Source organism: Bison bison, unplaced genomic scaffold (assembly GCF_000754665.1).
Source record: "Bison bison bison isolate TAMUID 2011002044 unplaced genomic scaffold, Bison_UMD1.0 scf7180017864461, whole genome shotgun sequence".
Classification (NCBI taxonomy): Eukaryota; Metazoa; Chordata; class Mammalia; order Artiodactyla; family Bovidae; genus Bison; species Bison bison.
Genome location: NW_011495023.1, coordinates 12,583,614 through 12,598,058, shown reverse-complemented (window position 1 = coordinate 12,598,058; position 14,445 = coordinate 12,583,614). Strand labels below are relative to the sequence as shown.

At 41.4% G+C, this 14,445-nt stretch overlaps 1 protein-coding gene across 1 annotated transcript in view; it reads left to right on the top strand.

Annotated features, from left to right (window-relative positions):
- Positions 1-14,445, top strand: part of ITGA8 (integrin, alpha 8) — a 188,659-nt gene that overhangs the window by 90,122 nt on the left and 84,092 nt on the right. Inside the window, exons 15-19 of the mRNA XM_010859968.1 lie at positions 2,814-2,921; positions 9,479-9,534; positions 10,157-10,311; positions 12,803-12,940; positions 13,429-13,496. Of these exons, the coding sequence (XP_010858270.1) occupies positions 2,814-2,921; positions 9,479-9,534; positions 10,157-10,311; positions 12,803-12,940; positions 13,429-13,496 (525 nt within the window). The remainder of the gene's footprint in view (positions 1-2,813; positions 2,922-9,478; positions 9,535-10,156; positions 10,312-12,802; positions 12,941-13,428; positions 13,497-14,445) is intronic.

The window sequence follows — 14,445 nt, the reverse complement described above, 5'->3', positions numbered from 1 at the left end:
GTGAAGAGACAGACACGCATACAAGGAGAAGACCATGTGAAGATTGGAGTTAGGCTGCCACAAGTGAAGAACTTTCAGAAGCTAGGAGAGACCCCTGAATGAATCCTTCCTTAGAGCTTTCAGATAAAACATGCTTCTCCTGATCCCTTGGTGTCAATAAATTTGTGTTGCTTAAAAAAAAAAAAAGAAAAACCTGGCCATTCCAGACACTCACCCATTTGTACTCTTGGGCAAGTTTCTGTAACTTTCTGAGCCTCAGATTTTTTTTTCATATGTCAAATGGGCATAATACTTACATTATAAAGTTATTTTGTTAAAAGGATTGAGACTGTGCATGTAAAGTAAACAGAATAAGTAACCAGTAGGCAGTGATCAAAAATTGAGATTCTGTTTTCATGTTTAAAAAAGTGTTACAGGAATGTAAGACACCAGGTAAGGTATCAAAAGGCAGAGAGCTGATCCAGGTGTTCTGGGCACGTGACCTAGCACAAACCTAGGTCAACTCCCCTAGGGATTCTAAAGTTGGTTTCCTTAAGGAGGTAGGATTATCACCATCAGTACTAAGACATCCTCAGAGGGTTGATGTATACCAGCCGCTCTCCATTTCAGGGAGTAGAGAATCAGGTGATTGAAATGCTCAAAGTACAGGAAGGAATGGGACTGTGTTTGTGGCCATGAAGCAGCAGCACTTGGAGCTGCTGCTGCTAAGTTGCTTCAGTCGTGTCCGACTCTGTGCGACCCCATAGATGGCCTCCCACCAGGCTCCCCCGTCCCTGGGATTCTCCAGGCAAGAACACTGGAGTGGGTTGCCATTTCCTTCTGCAATGCATGAAACTGAAAAGTGAAAGTGAAGTCCTAAGTCATGTCCAACTCTTAGCAACCTCATGGACTGCAGCCTACCAGGCTCCTCCGTCCATGGGATTTTCCAGGCAAGAGGCACTTGGAGCTGATGGAGTGCAGTTGTCTCGTGGTCCAGCCACTATGCTCTGAATCTACATTTGCAACAAGGCCCTGTTTCCCATAAACGGCTCCCAGTCGATTACTGGACACAATAGGGATACAAACAGGCCCACCTGGAGCTCCACAAACAGGCAACTTTGGCTTAAGACCCTCCTCCCCGAGTGCCCCAGCTGGAGCTTCTTTCCCAGGTTGCCTTTTCTTTCCTTGTTCATTCCCAGGGATCAGACCTACATCACACTCTGTCTTGTGTGTCTAATCCTGTTTAACCTGCTTTTCCAAGGCCTGGAGCTCACACAATATTGAAAATAAAAATCACCTAACAGTGTACAGATAGTATACAGGAGTTTAGGAAAATTCCCACTAGGCGCCATTATGGTAATCATGAAATCCTTTAAAGCAGTGCCCTAAACAACGCGTTGCCCCATGGCCCAGCCCTACCACCTGTCAGAGGAAAACTTAAGCAGCATGGCATCATCTCACATTGTCATCTGGAGATCTGGCTCCCAGCTCTCCTGTCTTGGCACCAAGCTTTAAAAATTTGCCCCATTCCCTTTCCCAGTGATTTACTTTCTTGTCTGGTTTATCCTCACCTAGGTGGTTGGAATTGAGTTTATTCTGTATTAGTCCCTTTCCTCCAGCTCGGCTGCACAACAGAATCACCTGGAGGGTGTGTTTGACATTCGGGTGCCTGGCCTTGACCCCCAGGGGTTCTGATTCAATTGCTCTGTGGTGAGCCTGGGTCTGGTTTCTGTTTTAAAGCTGTTGGCTGCTTCTGTTGTGCAATCAGGACTGGAGAACCATTGCTCTATATGAAGCACAGAATGAGTCCACCCACCCTCAAGGGTTTAGGTCAATCTGCAAAGCTTGGCTAGAACATTGCCAATCAACATTTAACAATCCCCACTGGCCATCTATTTTACATGTGGTGTGTATGTTTGCACATTACTTTCTCCATGTGTCCCGCCTTCTCCTTCCCGCTGTGTCCACACGTGTATTCTCTATGCGTCTCCACTGCTCCCCTGCAAATAGGTTCATCAGTACCGTCTTTCTAGAGTCCATATACATGAGTTTATATACGATACTTGTTTTTATCTGACTTACTTCACTCTGTATAATAGGCCGTAGGGAATTCGCTGTATGAGTCAGGGAGCTCAAACTGATGCTCTGTGACAACCTAGAGGGGTGAGATGGGGTGGGAGGTGGGAGGGAGGTTCAAGAGGGAGGGGACATGTATATACCTATGGCTTGATTCATGTTGATGTATGGCAGAAACCAATGCAATATTTTAAAGCCATTATCCTTCAATTAAAAGTAAATAAATTTTTTTAAAAAGTAAAAAAATAACAAAGCAAAAAACATTTAAAAGTCCCTATGCAGGGACTTCCCTGGTGGTCCCGTGGCTAAGACTCCATACTACCAACACAGGGAACCCAGGTTCAATCCCTGGTCAGGGAACTAGATCCCACATGGCACAACTAAGACCTGGCACCTCCAAATAAATAAAAATTCAAGTACTTACAGGTGTGACACAAGTGACTGTAGGAGGATGTATTTCTTCATATTCAGATGTGAATGTGGATAGACTAGCAGATCCCAGGGAAGTATTTCATAGCCATGTCACCAAAATAGTGTGAGCACTCCATAGACAGAGCGGGTCCGTGAATGCGGCTTTGCTCCACGGTCTCACAGCTCCATAATGAGCAACCAGAGGTGTCTGAACGTAGCTGGTTGAATCCTGAGCCCACCTGTTCACGCAGTGAGGGGAACTCTTGGCACTGGGGCTGGGAATGTTGGCAGTGGCTTCTGCCTGCTGCTCGTGGGACTGGTTAAAGCCGTGCATCTTCTCCCTGCAGAGCGAGGCCGGTTGTGACGGTGGGGGCCCAACTTCTCCTGCAGCCGGTGATCATCAATCTGGAAAACAAAACCTGCCTGATTCCAGAATCAGTGGCACCTGTGGCCTGGTGAGTTTCTACAGTGCTTCTTGCCCTCTTGTGTGAACTCAGATCACCTGGGAATCTCGTGAACCTGCACTTCGGGGGCCATAAATCAGGCGCGGGACCTGAGACTATGTTTCTGAAGGTGCTCCAAAGTGGTGCTGATGTTGCCAGTCTAAGCACCACATCCGAGTAGCCAGGAGTTAGTCTATTAAAAAAAAAAGTAACTGACACGATGCTGATCTTTCGCTGTCGACTTGTATGAAGGGTATGTCTCCACCTTCAGGCACCACATGAGATGAGAAACAAAACTAACCTGAGAAAATTCCCAGCCAAGCGAATCTTGGAGTTCTTTTAAAATCTTGGCCTACTAAAACCAACATTAAACAAACTGAAAATATAATAAAAAAAATCTTGATTTGCATATGCTTATAAACACTTTCCAGACATACGTATTGTCTTTTTTTTTTTAAATAATGGGTCAGATTACTCACTTTCTGTGCTGAAGACAGATGTAAGTTTTATAACCTCACATGTACAATGAGATGGAAGGTAAATGTTATAGAGATTTTTGTGTCCTCACCTATATTTGGGGGGCTATGATTTCATACACAGCTCAAGGAACTGCCAGTTTGCTTCTCAGTATGTAGGTCCTCCAGGGTCAGAGGTCTGTCTTATTGGGTAATGCTTTAGGGTAATATTCTCTGATATAGACACAAGCTTGGCCCAGGGTCTCAGCCTATGCAATTGCCCAGCTTGACCCCAGAACCACAACTTTTGGGCCCGACTATGTAGGACCCTTCTTTCTCCAGATTTTAAAAGGACGTATAGAACTCATTCCTGGCAACTTATCAAACCCACAACCTGGGCATGTTATAACCAATTTAACAGAGGCTATAACATACCTCTCTGCTTTGAAGGCAGACACCCACAGGGGTATCCTATTGGTAACATCTCCACACAATTCAACCATACCATCACCCTGACTCACCCTCTGACATTAGAACAAAATTGGAACACAGACAAAACCACTGTCCAAACCGAGATCAAGAAATCCACATGTATACCTGTGGCGGATTCATTTTGATATTTGGCAAAACTAATACAATTATGTAAAGTTTAAAAATAAAATAAAATTAGAAAAAAAAAAAAGAAATCAAAAAAAAAAACAAAAAAGCTACTCCCCCTCCCAAGGATCATGACTTTTTGGTCTCTAAAATACAGGTACCATGTAAGACCCCTTTTGCTATAGATTCCAATAGTTCCTCACCCCCTACCATCTGCACAGGGTAGGACCCAGTAAACATCTCCAATTGCTCCACACTTCTCACACAGTCACTAGTCTGGGGCAACAAACCCGCTTTTTAAAGTTCTGTGCAACATCCAGGGCTTCCCAGGTGGCGCAAGTGGTAAAAAATCCACTTGCAACAGAGGAGATGCCAGAGACATCTTGATCCCTGGGTGGTTTGGTGGTTTAGTCACAAAGTTGTGTCCGACTCTTATGCCTCCATGGACTGTAGCCCGCCAGGCTCCTCTGTCTGTGGGATTCTCCAGGCAAGAATACTGGAGTGGGTTGCTGTTTCCTCCTCCAGGGGATCTTCCCGACCCAGGAGTCGAACCTGGGTCTCCTGCATTGTAGACAGATTCTTTACTGATTGAACTATAAGGGAAGCCCCAATCTCTGGGTTGGAGAGTTCAATCCTCAGGTTGGAAAGATCCCCTTTAGGAGGAAATGGCAACCCACTCCAGTATTCTTGCCTGGAGAATCTCATGGACAGAGGGGCCTGGCAGTTTATAGTGTACAGGGTCGCAAAGAGTCAGACACGACTGAACACACACACACACTCCAAAAAATCAACAAATATTTGGAGTGTTTTAGATCTGTCCCCATTTTCTAGAAGACATGGCATAACTCAGATGATATGGTCAGTTCCTGAGAAAGTCAGAATGCAGAACACATCAGTCTAGACCCTTAGAACAGGGGTCCCCAACCTCCAGACTGTGGACCGGTACCTCCTGTCAAACTAGCGTCAGCATTAGATTAGAAGTAAAGTTCACAGGGAATTCCCTGGTGGCTCAGAGGATAAGGCATCTGCCTGCCATGCGGGAGACCAGGGTTTGATCCCTGGGTTGGGAAGATCCCCTGGAGAAGGAAATGGCAACCCACTCCAGTATTCTTGCCTGGAGAATCCCATGGACAGAGGAGCCTAGCCAGCTACAGTCCACGGGGTCGCAAATATTCGGACACGACTGAGCGAGTTCACTTCACTTCACTTCAAAGTTCACAGTAAATGTAAGCCCTTGAATCATCCTGAAACCATCTCCCCCAATCCCTGCTCCGTGGAAAAACTGTCTTCCATGAAATCAATTCCTTGTGCCAAAAAGGTTGAGGACCACTGTTATAGAATGTATTCCCAGCCAGTTTCAGCATGTTGCTCACGGCCTCTGGACAGGGGTTCATACAGGAATCAGAGCCTTTAAGGGTGGAGGATAAGGGGTGTGGACGACCTTGAAGAATTTCTTTGCTGGGACCTCTCAATTTGGGGAGGACTGTCTTCCCCTCAACGAGCTTCTGAAAGTAACTGGGAAATGCCCTGGGCACATTTAAAAGGGTATGAAACCATAAAGTATTATAATGAAAGCCTGCTCTGAGGAAATATGTGAAAAAGCCAGCATCTCTCTGAACCCTGGATGAAATGAATATGAAAGGAAGAATGAGGACTACTTGAGCACGTGTCCCCATGTCTCTGTTTGCACGTTCATGACTGAATGGACTTCTAGACTGAGTTCTTTAAAGCATATGTGTAGGGCACACTCTGGTGTAAAATCTTCCTATGAACTAGATTATCTTTTCTAGGGATTTTTTGGTTTTTGAATTTCTTTTTAAGTTTTTGGTGTTTTCAACAGATCATAGGATCTGTTTGGTCTTGTGGAAAGAATATTACTTTTCAACAAGAATTTTTTTTCATGAACTCGTGTTGCATTAAATCAGATTACTTAGATAAAATACAATTTGTTATGTGGGCAAATAACAGTTACTTGTTTGGTTCTGTTGCATCCATTTTCTGAAAGATGTTTCATTTTCACATGAAAAAATTTTGAATGGGTGGCTCAGAGTGTTAGAAGATGCGAAATTAACTGCGGGTTCAGTCTCAAATGTGTTTCTCAAATACTTTTTAAGATTTATTATAGGAATTTAGTCCAGTATTTCCAAAATGATTGAAAGGTATTTGTTGATTTTCTTTTCTGTAGTTTTTGTCTGTATTTGATATAATTTTATATTGTACATATTAAAACTATTAAGTCAACCTCTAACTGGGAAATAGTTCTCCATTTCCCTCAATGAGAATTTCTATACCTTTCAAACAGCTATGTAGGTTTATAAAGTTTCTGCTACTTGCATTTCTAAACTAGAAAACAAAATAAAGCCAGCCTATAAATATTCATATAATTGTTATTGAATGAGAAAAATTAAAATTAATAAAAAATATTTTACAAATGTAGAAGTTCATAAACTGTCCCCTTTTCAAATTTGAAAAAAACTTTTCAGTTACACCTAACTTTATGTAAAATCTATTATTAGCTATCATTGAAAGAGTATTGAATTAGCTTGATTGAAAACTGAAGTGCTTTGTATTTTTAAGTCCTGTTTCACATTTATTTCATTCTTCCTCCTCTATACGTGGCTATGAACACCATTACTTCACAGTATAATTATTCCAACCATTGTTGCATCAGGTTAGGACTAGTGTTAGAGGATTTGTGATATACTTTCCTGCTTTCTGATGCACCAGAAGTATAGCCCAACAGTCTAAATTTTTAATTATAATTTAATAATCATTCACAGCTTTCCCCAACAACTCAAGTGTTTATTGTAATTAGATGAATACCTGTAAGTGTACTTAATAATCTGTTTCATAAAACATGGTGGGGACTTCCTGGCAGTCCAGTGGTTAAGACTATATACATTTCCACTGCAGGGGATGCAAGTTCGATCCCTGTTCGGGGAACTAAGATCCCACATGCTGCATGGCCAAAAAACAATATACACATGATGTACATGTGTGTGTTTATATAGAAGAGAAATATTTTTCTAAATTCAGAATGAATATTTCAGTGAGGTTTTCTTTTTCCGTCAGAACAGAGTGCTGTGCAAGTTATAACTTGGCAACTCTTTTTTTTTGGCTTAAAAACATCTGTAAACAAAATGTGTAGGTTGGACTGCTGTTATCAATAATTCAGTATGAAAAAGCTAAAATCATCCACTTAATGATATAAAGGTAACAGATAGGGGGAACTAAGTTTAGAGTAACACTCACGGAGCTTCCCAAGTGGCACTAATGTGATGTAGGAGACACGGAGACGCAGGGTCAGTCCCTGGGTTGGGAAAACTCCCTGGAGAAGGAAATGGCAACCCGCTCCAGTACTCTTGCCTGGTAAATCCCATGGACAGAGGAACTTAGTAGGCTCTGGTCCACGGGGTCGCAAAAGAGTTGGATGCGGCTGAGCGCGCGCACAAACACACACACACATAATTCGTAAATCAAAAGTAACCCTTCAACTGATAACATCATTTCTCAATCAAATTCTTCTCCCAAAGAGGAGATAATGTTCACATTCATAACTTAATTTTGCAAAAATTTTTCTGTTTCTTAATTGTGTTAAACAAAATACTGTATGTAAAATTATTTCAATCTACATATAGATCATTTTATTACAAATACGAATTTATCTTATGCAAGCTAATGAGTTTTGTTTGTTTCGTGTAAGGATGAACAGAAAAAAAAGCCAATGTACAATCTTAACACGTAACCAAGTACTTCCAAATAAAGTTGGACACAAAAAAATTCCAGCTTTGAAAGCCAGACCTGCTACAAAATTTAAAGATGTGATTCACTATTCGTCTTTCTTGAGTAATTCCAACTGAAGTAGAAGTGGGCTGGAATTTGTGATTTCTCTGGGGAAGTGGTACAAACACTTGAAATAGCAGAGACGTCTCGGGAAATGTTTGGCTTAATGGTATGTGGCAAATTATTTACCCTGAAGGGAGACATTGACTGAGGTCACAGGAGCTCGATGAATCCCAGATGTGACACATCTTCATTATATTTGACACAGGAAGCTGACACATAATTAAAGCACAACGAGGGATTATTTACTCCTTTTGGATTCTGTAGAAATGTTCAAATCATACTATAGTATTTACTAATAAACAATGTTAAGGCTGTCATTAAATCATACTTAAGTATTTTCTTGTATTTTCACTTCCTTAGAAATGTGAAAAAGCCTCCTCGTGAATGCTGGCTTTTAGAGCTTGACATTTTTCTGTAGGGAGTTTAGCACAAGCAACAGGCAGGCAGAGACCACTGGCCAGTCTTCATTCTCTCCATGGCCAGATCCAAGTGCAGGCTGTCCTATAAGCCACAGCAGGCCCCTCCCCGGATTGGGTTTAAGCACATTCAAGGAAAAACTATAATGCTCTCTCTTGCATATCTATCTTCTCTCTTTTTTTGGCCATGCCAGGCAGCATGCGGGATCTTAGTTCCCCGACCAGGGATTGAACTGAGGCCCCCTGCACTGGGAGTACAGAGCCTTAACCACTGGATCCCCAGGGAAGTCCCCTCCATCCTCTCTTTATTGTCCTTACACACAGTATCATTGTGCCTACAGAGCCTGAGACAGCCATTCTCCTCTCCCCATTTTCTTTCTTTTCCCTTCCTCTTCTGGTATCTCTCTGTCTCAAATTATATCCCAGCCCTGGCAAGTAACTGCCGAGTCCCCATCTGCTTCCAAGAAAAGTGGATTCTGGTTCATTGTACTGTGATGCTCCATGCCTCTCTGAATTAAGTCCAAATTCTTTTTTTTTTTTTTTAATTGAAGTGTAGTAGATGTATAATGTTATATAAATTACAGGTATACAGTATAGTGATTCACAATTGTTAAAGGTTATACTCCATTTATAGTTATTATAAAACAGTGGCTATGTTTCCCATGTTGTACAATATGTCCTGGTAGCTTATTTTTTACCTACAAGTTTGCACCTCTTAATCCAAATTCTTTAATGTGATTTTCAAAGTCCTGTTCCCTACTGATCGACCAAGCCTCACTTTCTTCAGCTTTCTGGTCCTGCTCTAATGCACCAAACATGCCAGATTCCTTCAGATTCCTCAAATTGGGGTCACCTCCAGGCTGTATCACTAAGCTGCCCCCTTACTATTCTGCCCAATTCTTTACTTCCTAGCACATGGAAGATATTTATATGTCTTTCTTGAATAAAGACAGCAAGAAATTGATTAATGAATCCACTGATTAAATTAGTTGACCTCTAGTAATATTTCTAAGTATTACCTTCCTATGTAATAATATCACCTTTCTTAATTGTATTAGACTTGTAAGATATATATATATATATCAATCAATAAATAATAAATATGTGCATATTTATTTGTTTAATTGTGTGTGTACTAACAGATGTATAGAGGAAAAATAACATATTTGTTTATCTGGGGTGAGGAAAAGAAAGATTGCTGCTTCAGACTGAAAAGTTTGTTAACCAGAAAACTATTAACTATTATTTTCTCTAGCTTTTCTTTAAAAGTGTGTGCATCTGTGGCAGGCCAGAACATTGCAAACACAATAGGTGAGCATATTTTCATTTTCTATTCCTCTACCATATTAAGAAAATTCACTAGTAAGTGGACTTCCCCGATGGCTCAGTGGGTAAAGAATTCACCTGCAATGCAGGAGGTACAGGTTTGATTCCTGGGTCAGGAAGATCCCCTGGAGGAGGAAATTGCAACCCACTCCAGTATTCTTGCCTGGAAAATCCCATGGACAAAGGAGCCTGGCAGGCTACAGTCCATAGGGTCACAAAGAGTCGGATATGATGAGCAATTAAACACAAGCACTTCACTGCATAGACCACGTGAAACTCTCAAAGAGCTCTTTATTCACACAAAAATTTCTGTTATATATATGGGAACTTCTACCTAAATACTCCTTGAATAATTGGTATTGTCTATAAAAACAGATACAATTATGGGGGGAAATGACTGTGTAAAACCATCATAAAACAAGTTTTTAAGTTTGGGGAGTATTTTATCAAATCTACACAGCTCATGTATTGTTTGTGATCCCAACTATGGCAAAAATGTTTCCTGAATAAGCAAGGTGAAATGGGAATTCTCTCTGATAAAGCATTGCATTCACTGAATACTTTTCCTTTCTGGATTATATTTGCTTTACGTCTTTCTGTCCTTTAGGCCTGACCGCTGAGGTGCAGTTAGACACCCTGAAACAAAAAGGAGCCATTAAACGTACACTCTTCCTTGATAACCATCAGTCACATCTCGTCTTCCCTCTCGTGATAAAAGGGCAGAAATCCCTCCAGTGCCAGGATTTTATCGTTTACCTTCGAGTAAGTGTTTCAGAATCAAACCTTTTTGGCCTCTCACATTCAAATCAAAACTCTAATCATTTTTGTCCATTTAAACCATCACAGTGGTTCTCATGGGCTTCCCTGGTGGCTCAATGGTAAAGAATCTGCCTGCAATGCAGGAGACCTGGGTTCAGTTCCTGGGTAGAGAAGATCCCCTGGAGGAGGGCATGGCAACCCACTCTAGTACTCTTGCCCAGAGAATCCCATGGACAGAGGAACCGGGCAGGCTGCAGTCCATAGGGTCACACGGAGTTGGACACAGCTGAAATGATTAAGCAGCAGCAGCAGTGGTTCTCATAGACCCACACCTATTTTCACTTGATCGGAGGAAACTTGAGGACCACACACTCCTATGTTGAGCCTGACTTCAGTCAACCTAATAATATATTGCCGTTACTTCCTAAGTTGCTTCTTTTTCTTTTTCCTTTTAATTTTTTATTGTAGTTGATTTATAATGTTGCATTAATTTCTGCTAAGCTGCTTCTTGTTTTGAATATACTCTTAGTCTTAATACTAACTCAGGTGGTTTTCATTTCTTCCTCCCCTTCCCTAAAACACGAAAGTCAGACACAATTTATTTGAACTTTTATCCTGCATGAGGATGTTTGGCCAGATTTTATCAAGGTGCATCTCTGAGCCAACTCAGGAAAAGGGTGAGGCAGTCACAGGCTTTATTGAATGTAAGTTATAATTATATTTTTAAAGCAATGCATTCTTTTTAAAAAAACTTTTTAGTTTATATTGGAGTGTAACAATGTTGTGATGGTCTCAGGTGAACAACAAAGGGACTCAGGCATATCTATACATGTAGCCATTCTCCCCCAAACTCTCCTCCCATCCAGACTTCCACATAACATTGAGCAGAGTTCCTTGTGCTACATAGTAGGTCCTTGTTGGTTGTCCATTTTTAAATATAGTAGTGTGTACAGGCAACTATTAGTTCCTTCTCGAAGTCTGCAAGTCTCTTTCTGTTTTGTAAGTTCATTTGTATAATTTCTTTTTAGATTCCACCTATAAGAGATGTCATACGATGTTTCTCCTCTGACTTAACTTCACTCAGTTTGACAACCTCTACGTCCATCCATGTTGCTGCAAATGGCCTTATTTCATTCTTTTTAATGGCTGAGTAATATTCCATTGTATAAATGTACCACATTTATCCACTTCTTTATCCATTCCTCTGTCGATGGACATTTAGATTGTAAGGCAATGTATTTTTACAATAACTCCTAAGCCTCTATTAAATTAAAAATCCAAAATGTGTATGATACAGTTATTTCATCTTCTTACCAATGGTAAGGTGGTAAAGACTCTTTTCAGTTGGTCTTCTCTTTGAGGGGACATAATAATGGAAAACCCACAGAAAGCAGAGTTTAAAAATAAAGTAGATGACTAATGAGAACCTACTGTATAGCTCCGGGAACCTTACTCAGTGCTCTTTGGTGACCTAAATGAGGATATCCAAAAAGAAGGGGTCTATGTATATGTATGGCTGATTCACTTTGCTGTACAGCAGAAACTAACACAACATTGTAAAACAACTATACTCCAATAAAAGTTAATTTTAAAAAACACATTCTGGAATGAAAAGCCAGCACGACCCCTGTGTCTCATTAGGACTGATGCTGGCATGCATCTGAAGGCTGGCATGCCTACTCCACAGTTTGGGAGCTTCTGTGTGCCCAGACCTTATTGCTGGAGCTACCCCCTCACTCCCAGCAAAGTTCTGGTTCTTTTCTAAGGGAACTTCAAATGTTCTGAAGGTGTTTTGAAATTCATGCAAATGAGGACTTTAAAGAAATGATGAGAAGGGAAGATAATCGAGAGGTTTTCTTTCTCTGAGCACAAGAGGGCTTATAAATTCTGCCGACCTCATCAAAATAAAAATCCCAGTTCATGAAACTCTCAGTGACTTTTACTGTGCATCTGTTTTTTATGTATAGAGCTTCTGTGGTGGCTCAGTGGTAAAGAGTCCGCCTACAATGCAGGAGACCCAGGTTCCATCCCTGGGTTGGGAAGATGCCCTGGAGAAGGAAATGGAAACCTTTCCTTGGGAAAGATGGGAAAGATGAAATTTCCTATGGGAAATCCCATAGGCAGAGGAGCTTGGCGGGCTACAGTCCATGGGGTCACAAAGAGTCAGACATGTCTGAGCACAAACATAAGCTTTTAACTATGTGATTTGACCCATTCATGTGAGTTGTTGAAGACCTGGAGAACCTAAAGATTGCCACTGGAAGTATGTATTTCATCAAAGGCACAGCTCTAAATGACCCCATCTCTGAACATAGATTCATGAAGTTGGCTCTTCTGTGCTACATCCATCAGCATGTGCCTAAGCCTGCTGGGGTGGTAATTACTTCATCATTCACTTGCATTGAGCGAAATCAAATGTTGCCTGCCTTTCAGCAGCTAACATCTTGCAGCCATTTTACAGAGCCTTTCTTGAGTTTGTGATTATTTTCTCTAGGATGAGACTGAATTCCGAGACAAATTATCTCCAATCAACATTAGTTTGAATTACAGTTTGGATGAATCCACTTTTCAAGAAGGTCTGGAGGTGAAACCAATATTGAACTACTACAGAGACAATGTTGTTACTGAACAGGTAGGTCCTGGACCATCTTGGATGGTATAATCTCAGTCGGGCCCTGGGCACTGCTCCCATGACCTTAAGACAAAATCCATCCCGTTTTGTTTTCATTCCTGCACACACGCTTATAACATTTGGGAGATTTTCCGAACACGTTTCTTGAAATACCACATCCCTGTGTTTTCGGAAGCCCTTCCCCTTGTGCAACCAAGATTTAATTTGTTCAAAATGTGACTATAATAGAAGCAATACAGCCTGTAATCCTCAAAACACTGCCAGAGTAGCATTCTTTACAGACATTTCAGATTGAATTGGAATCGAGCTCTTAAGTAAACTAACCTATATGGGAAGGTCACTGCCAAACACAGTTTCTAGCTGGGTGGACTCAAGCAGATATGCAAGGAAATCTTTGGTTTAACTTGTGGGATCATTCATAATTTTCAAAAAAAGGATGGGATGTGGGTTTTGTCAGATTCTTTCTGATACATGTTTGCACAACTCAGGCTCACATCCTGGTCGACTGCGGAGAAGATAACATGTGCATTCCTGACTTGAAGCTGTCAGCTAGACCGTAAGTTTAAATAAATAAACTTGTCCATTTTATCTAATGGAATACAGGTGTTTATTTAAAGCTTCCCTGGAGAAAGTATATACTTCCAACTACTACCCAAAATGTGCTGCCTGAAATTCTTGAGCTCAGCTACCCTTTGGGCTAGCCTATGGTTTGGGTCAGTATCTTTGTCATTGGTGTCAAGTGAGACACCCTAAGACATTGCCTGGGCTGTTTCATCTTTCAGCAAAAGTAGGGGGAAATGTTTTTGTTCAAAGTTAACTCATCTCTGGGTGGTTCCAGTTATATTTATTTGCCTCCGTCTTGTGGGCAAAGGATTCAGACAGGCTGGTTCCATCGATACCTTTGCTGAACCTGTTTTTGCAGCTCCCTATGACTTAGAGGCATCTTTAAAATGGTCAAAACAAAAGTAATTTTGATTTACTGGAAAAAAAATGTGACTCAATGAAGTAAAGCTGAAGATATCACAAATCAAATAGGAATCCAAGGGCAGTGTCCTGGGACTTCCCTGGTGGTTTAGTGGTAAAGAATCCACCTTGCAATGCAGGGAACCCATTGTTAGTCACTCAGTGGTGTCCGACTCTGTGACCCTGTGGGCTGTAGCCTGCCAAGCTCCTCTGCCTATGGAATTCTCCAGGCAAGAATACTGGAGTGGGTTGACATTTCCTTCTCCAGGGGATCTTCCCGACCCAGGGATTGAACCTGGGTGTCCTGAATTACAGGTAGAGTCTTTACCATCTGAGCCACCAGGGAAGCCCTCCCTACATTGGCAGGTCAAAACAAAAGTGATTTTGATTTACTGGGAAAAAAATGTTAATGTCACATAATGAAGTAAAGTTGAAGATGTCACAGAATCAAATAGCAATCAAAGGGCAGTGTCCTGGAACTTCCCTGGTGGTCCAGTAGTTAAGAATCCACCTTGCAGTGCAGGGAACATGGGCTCGATCCC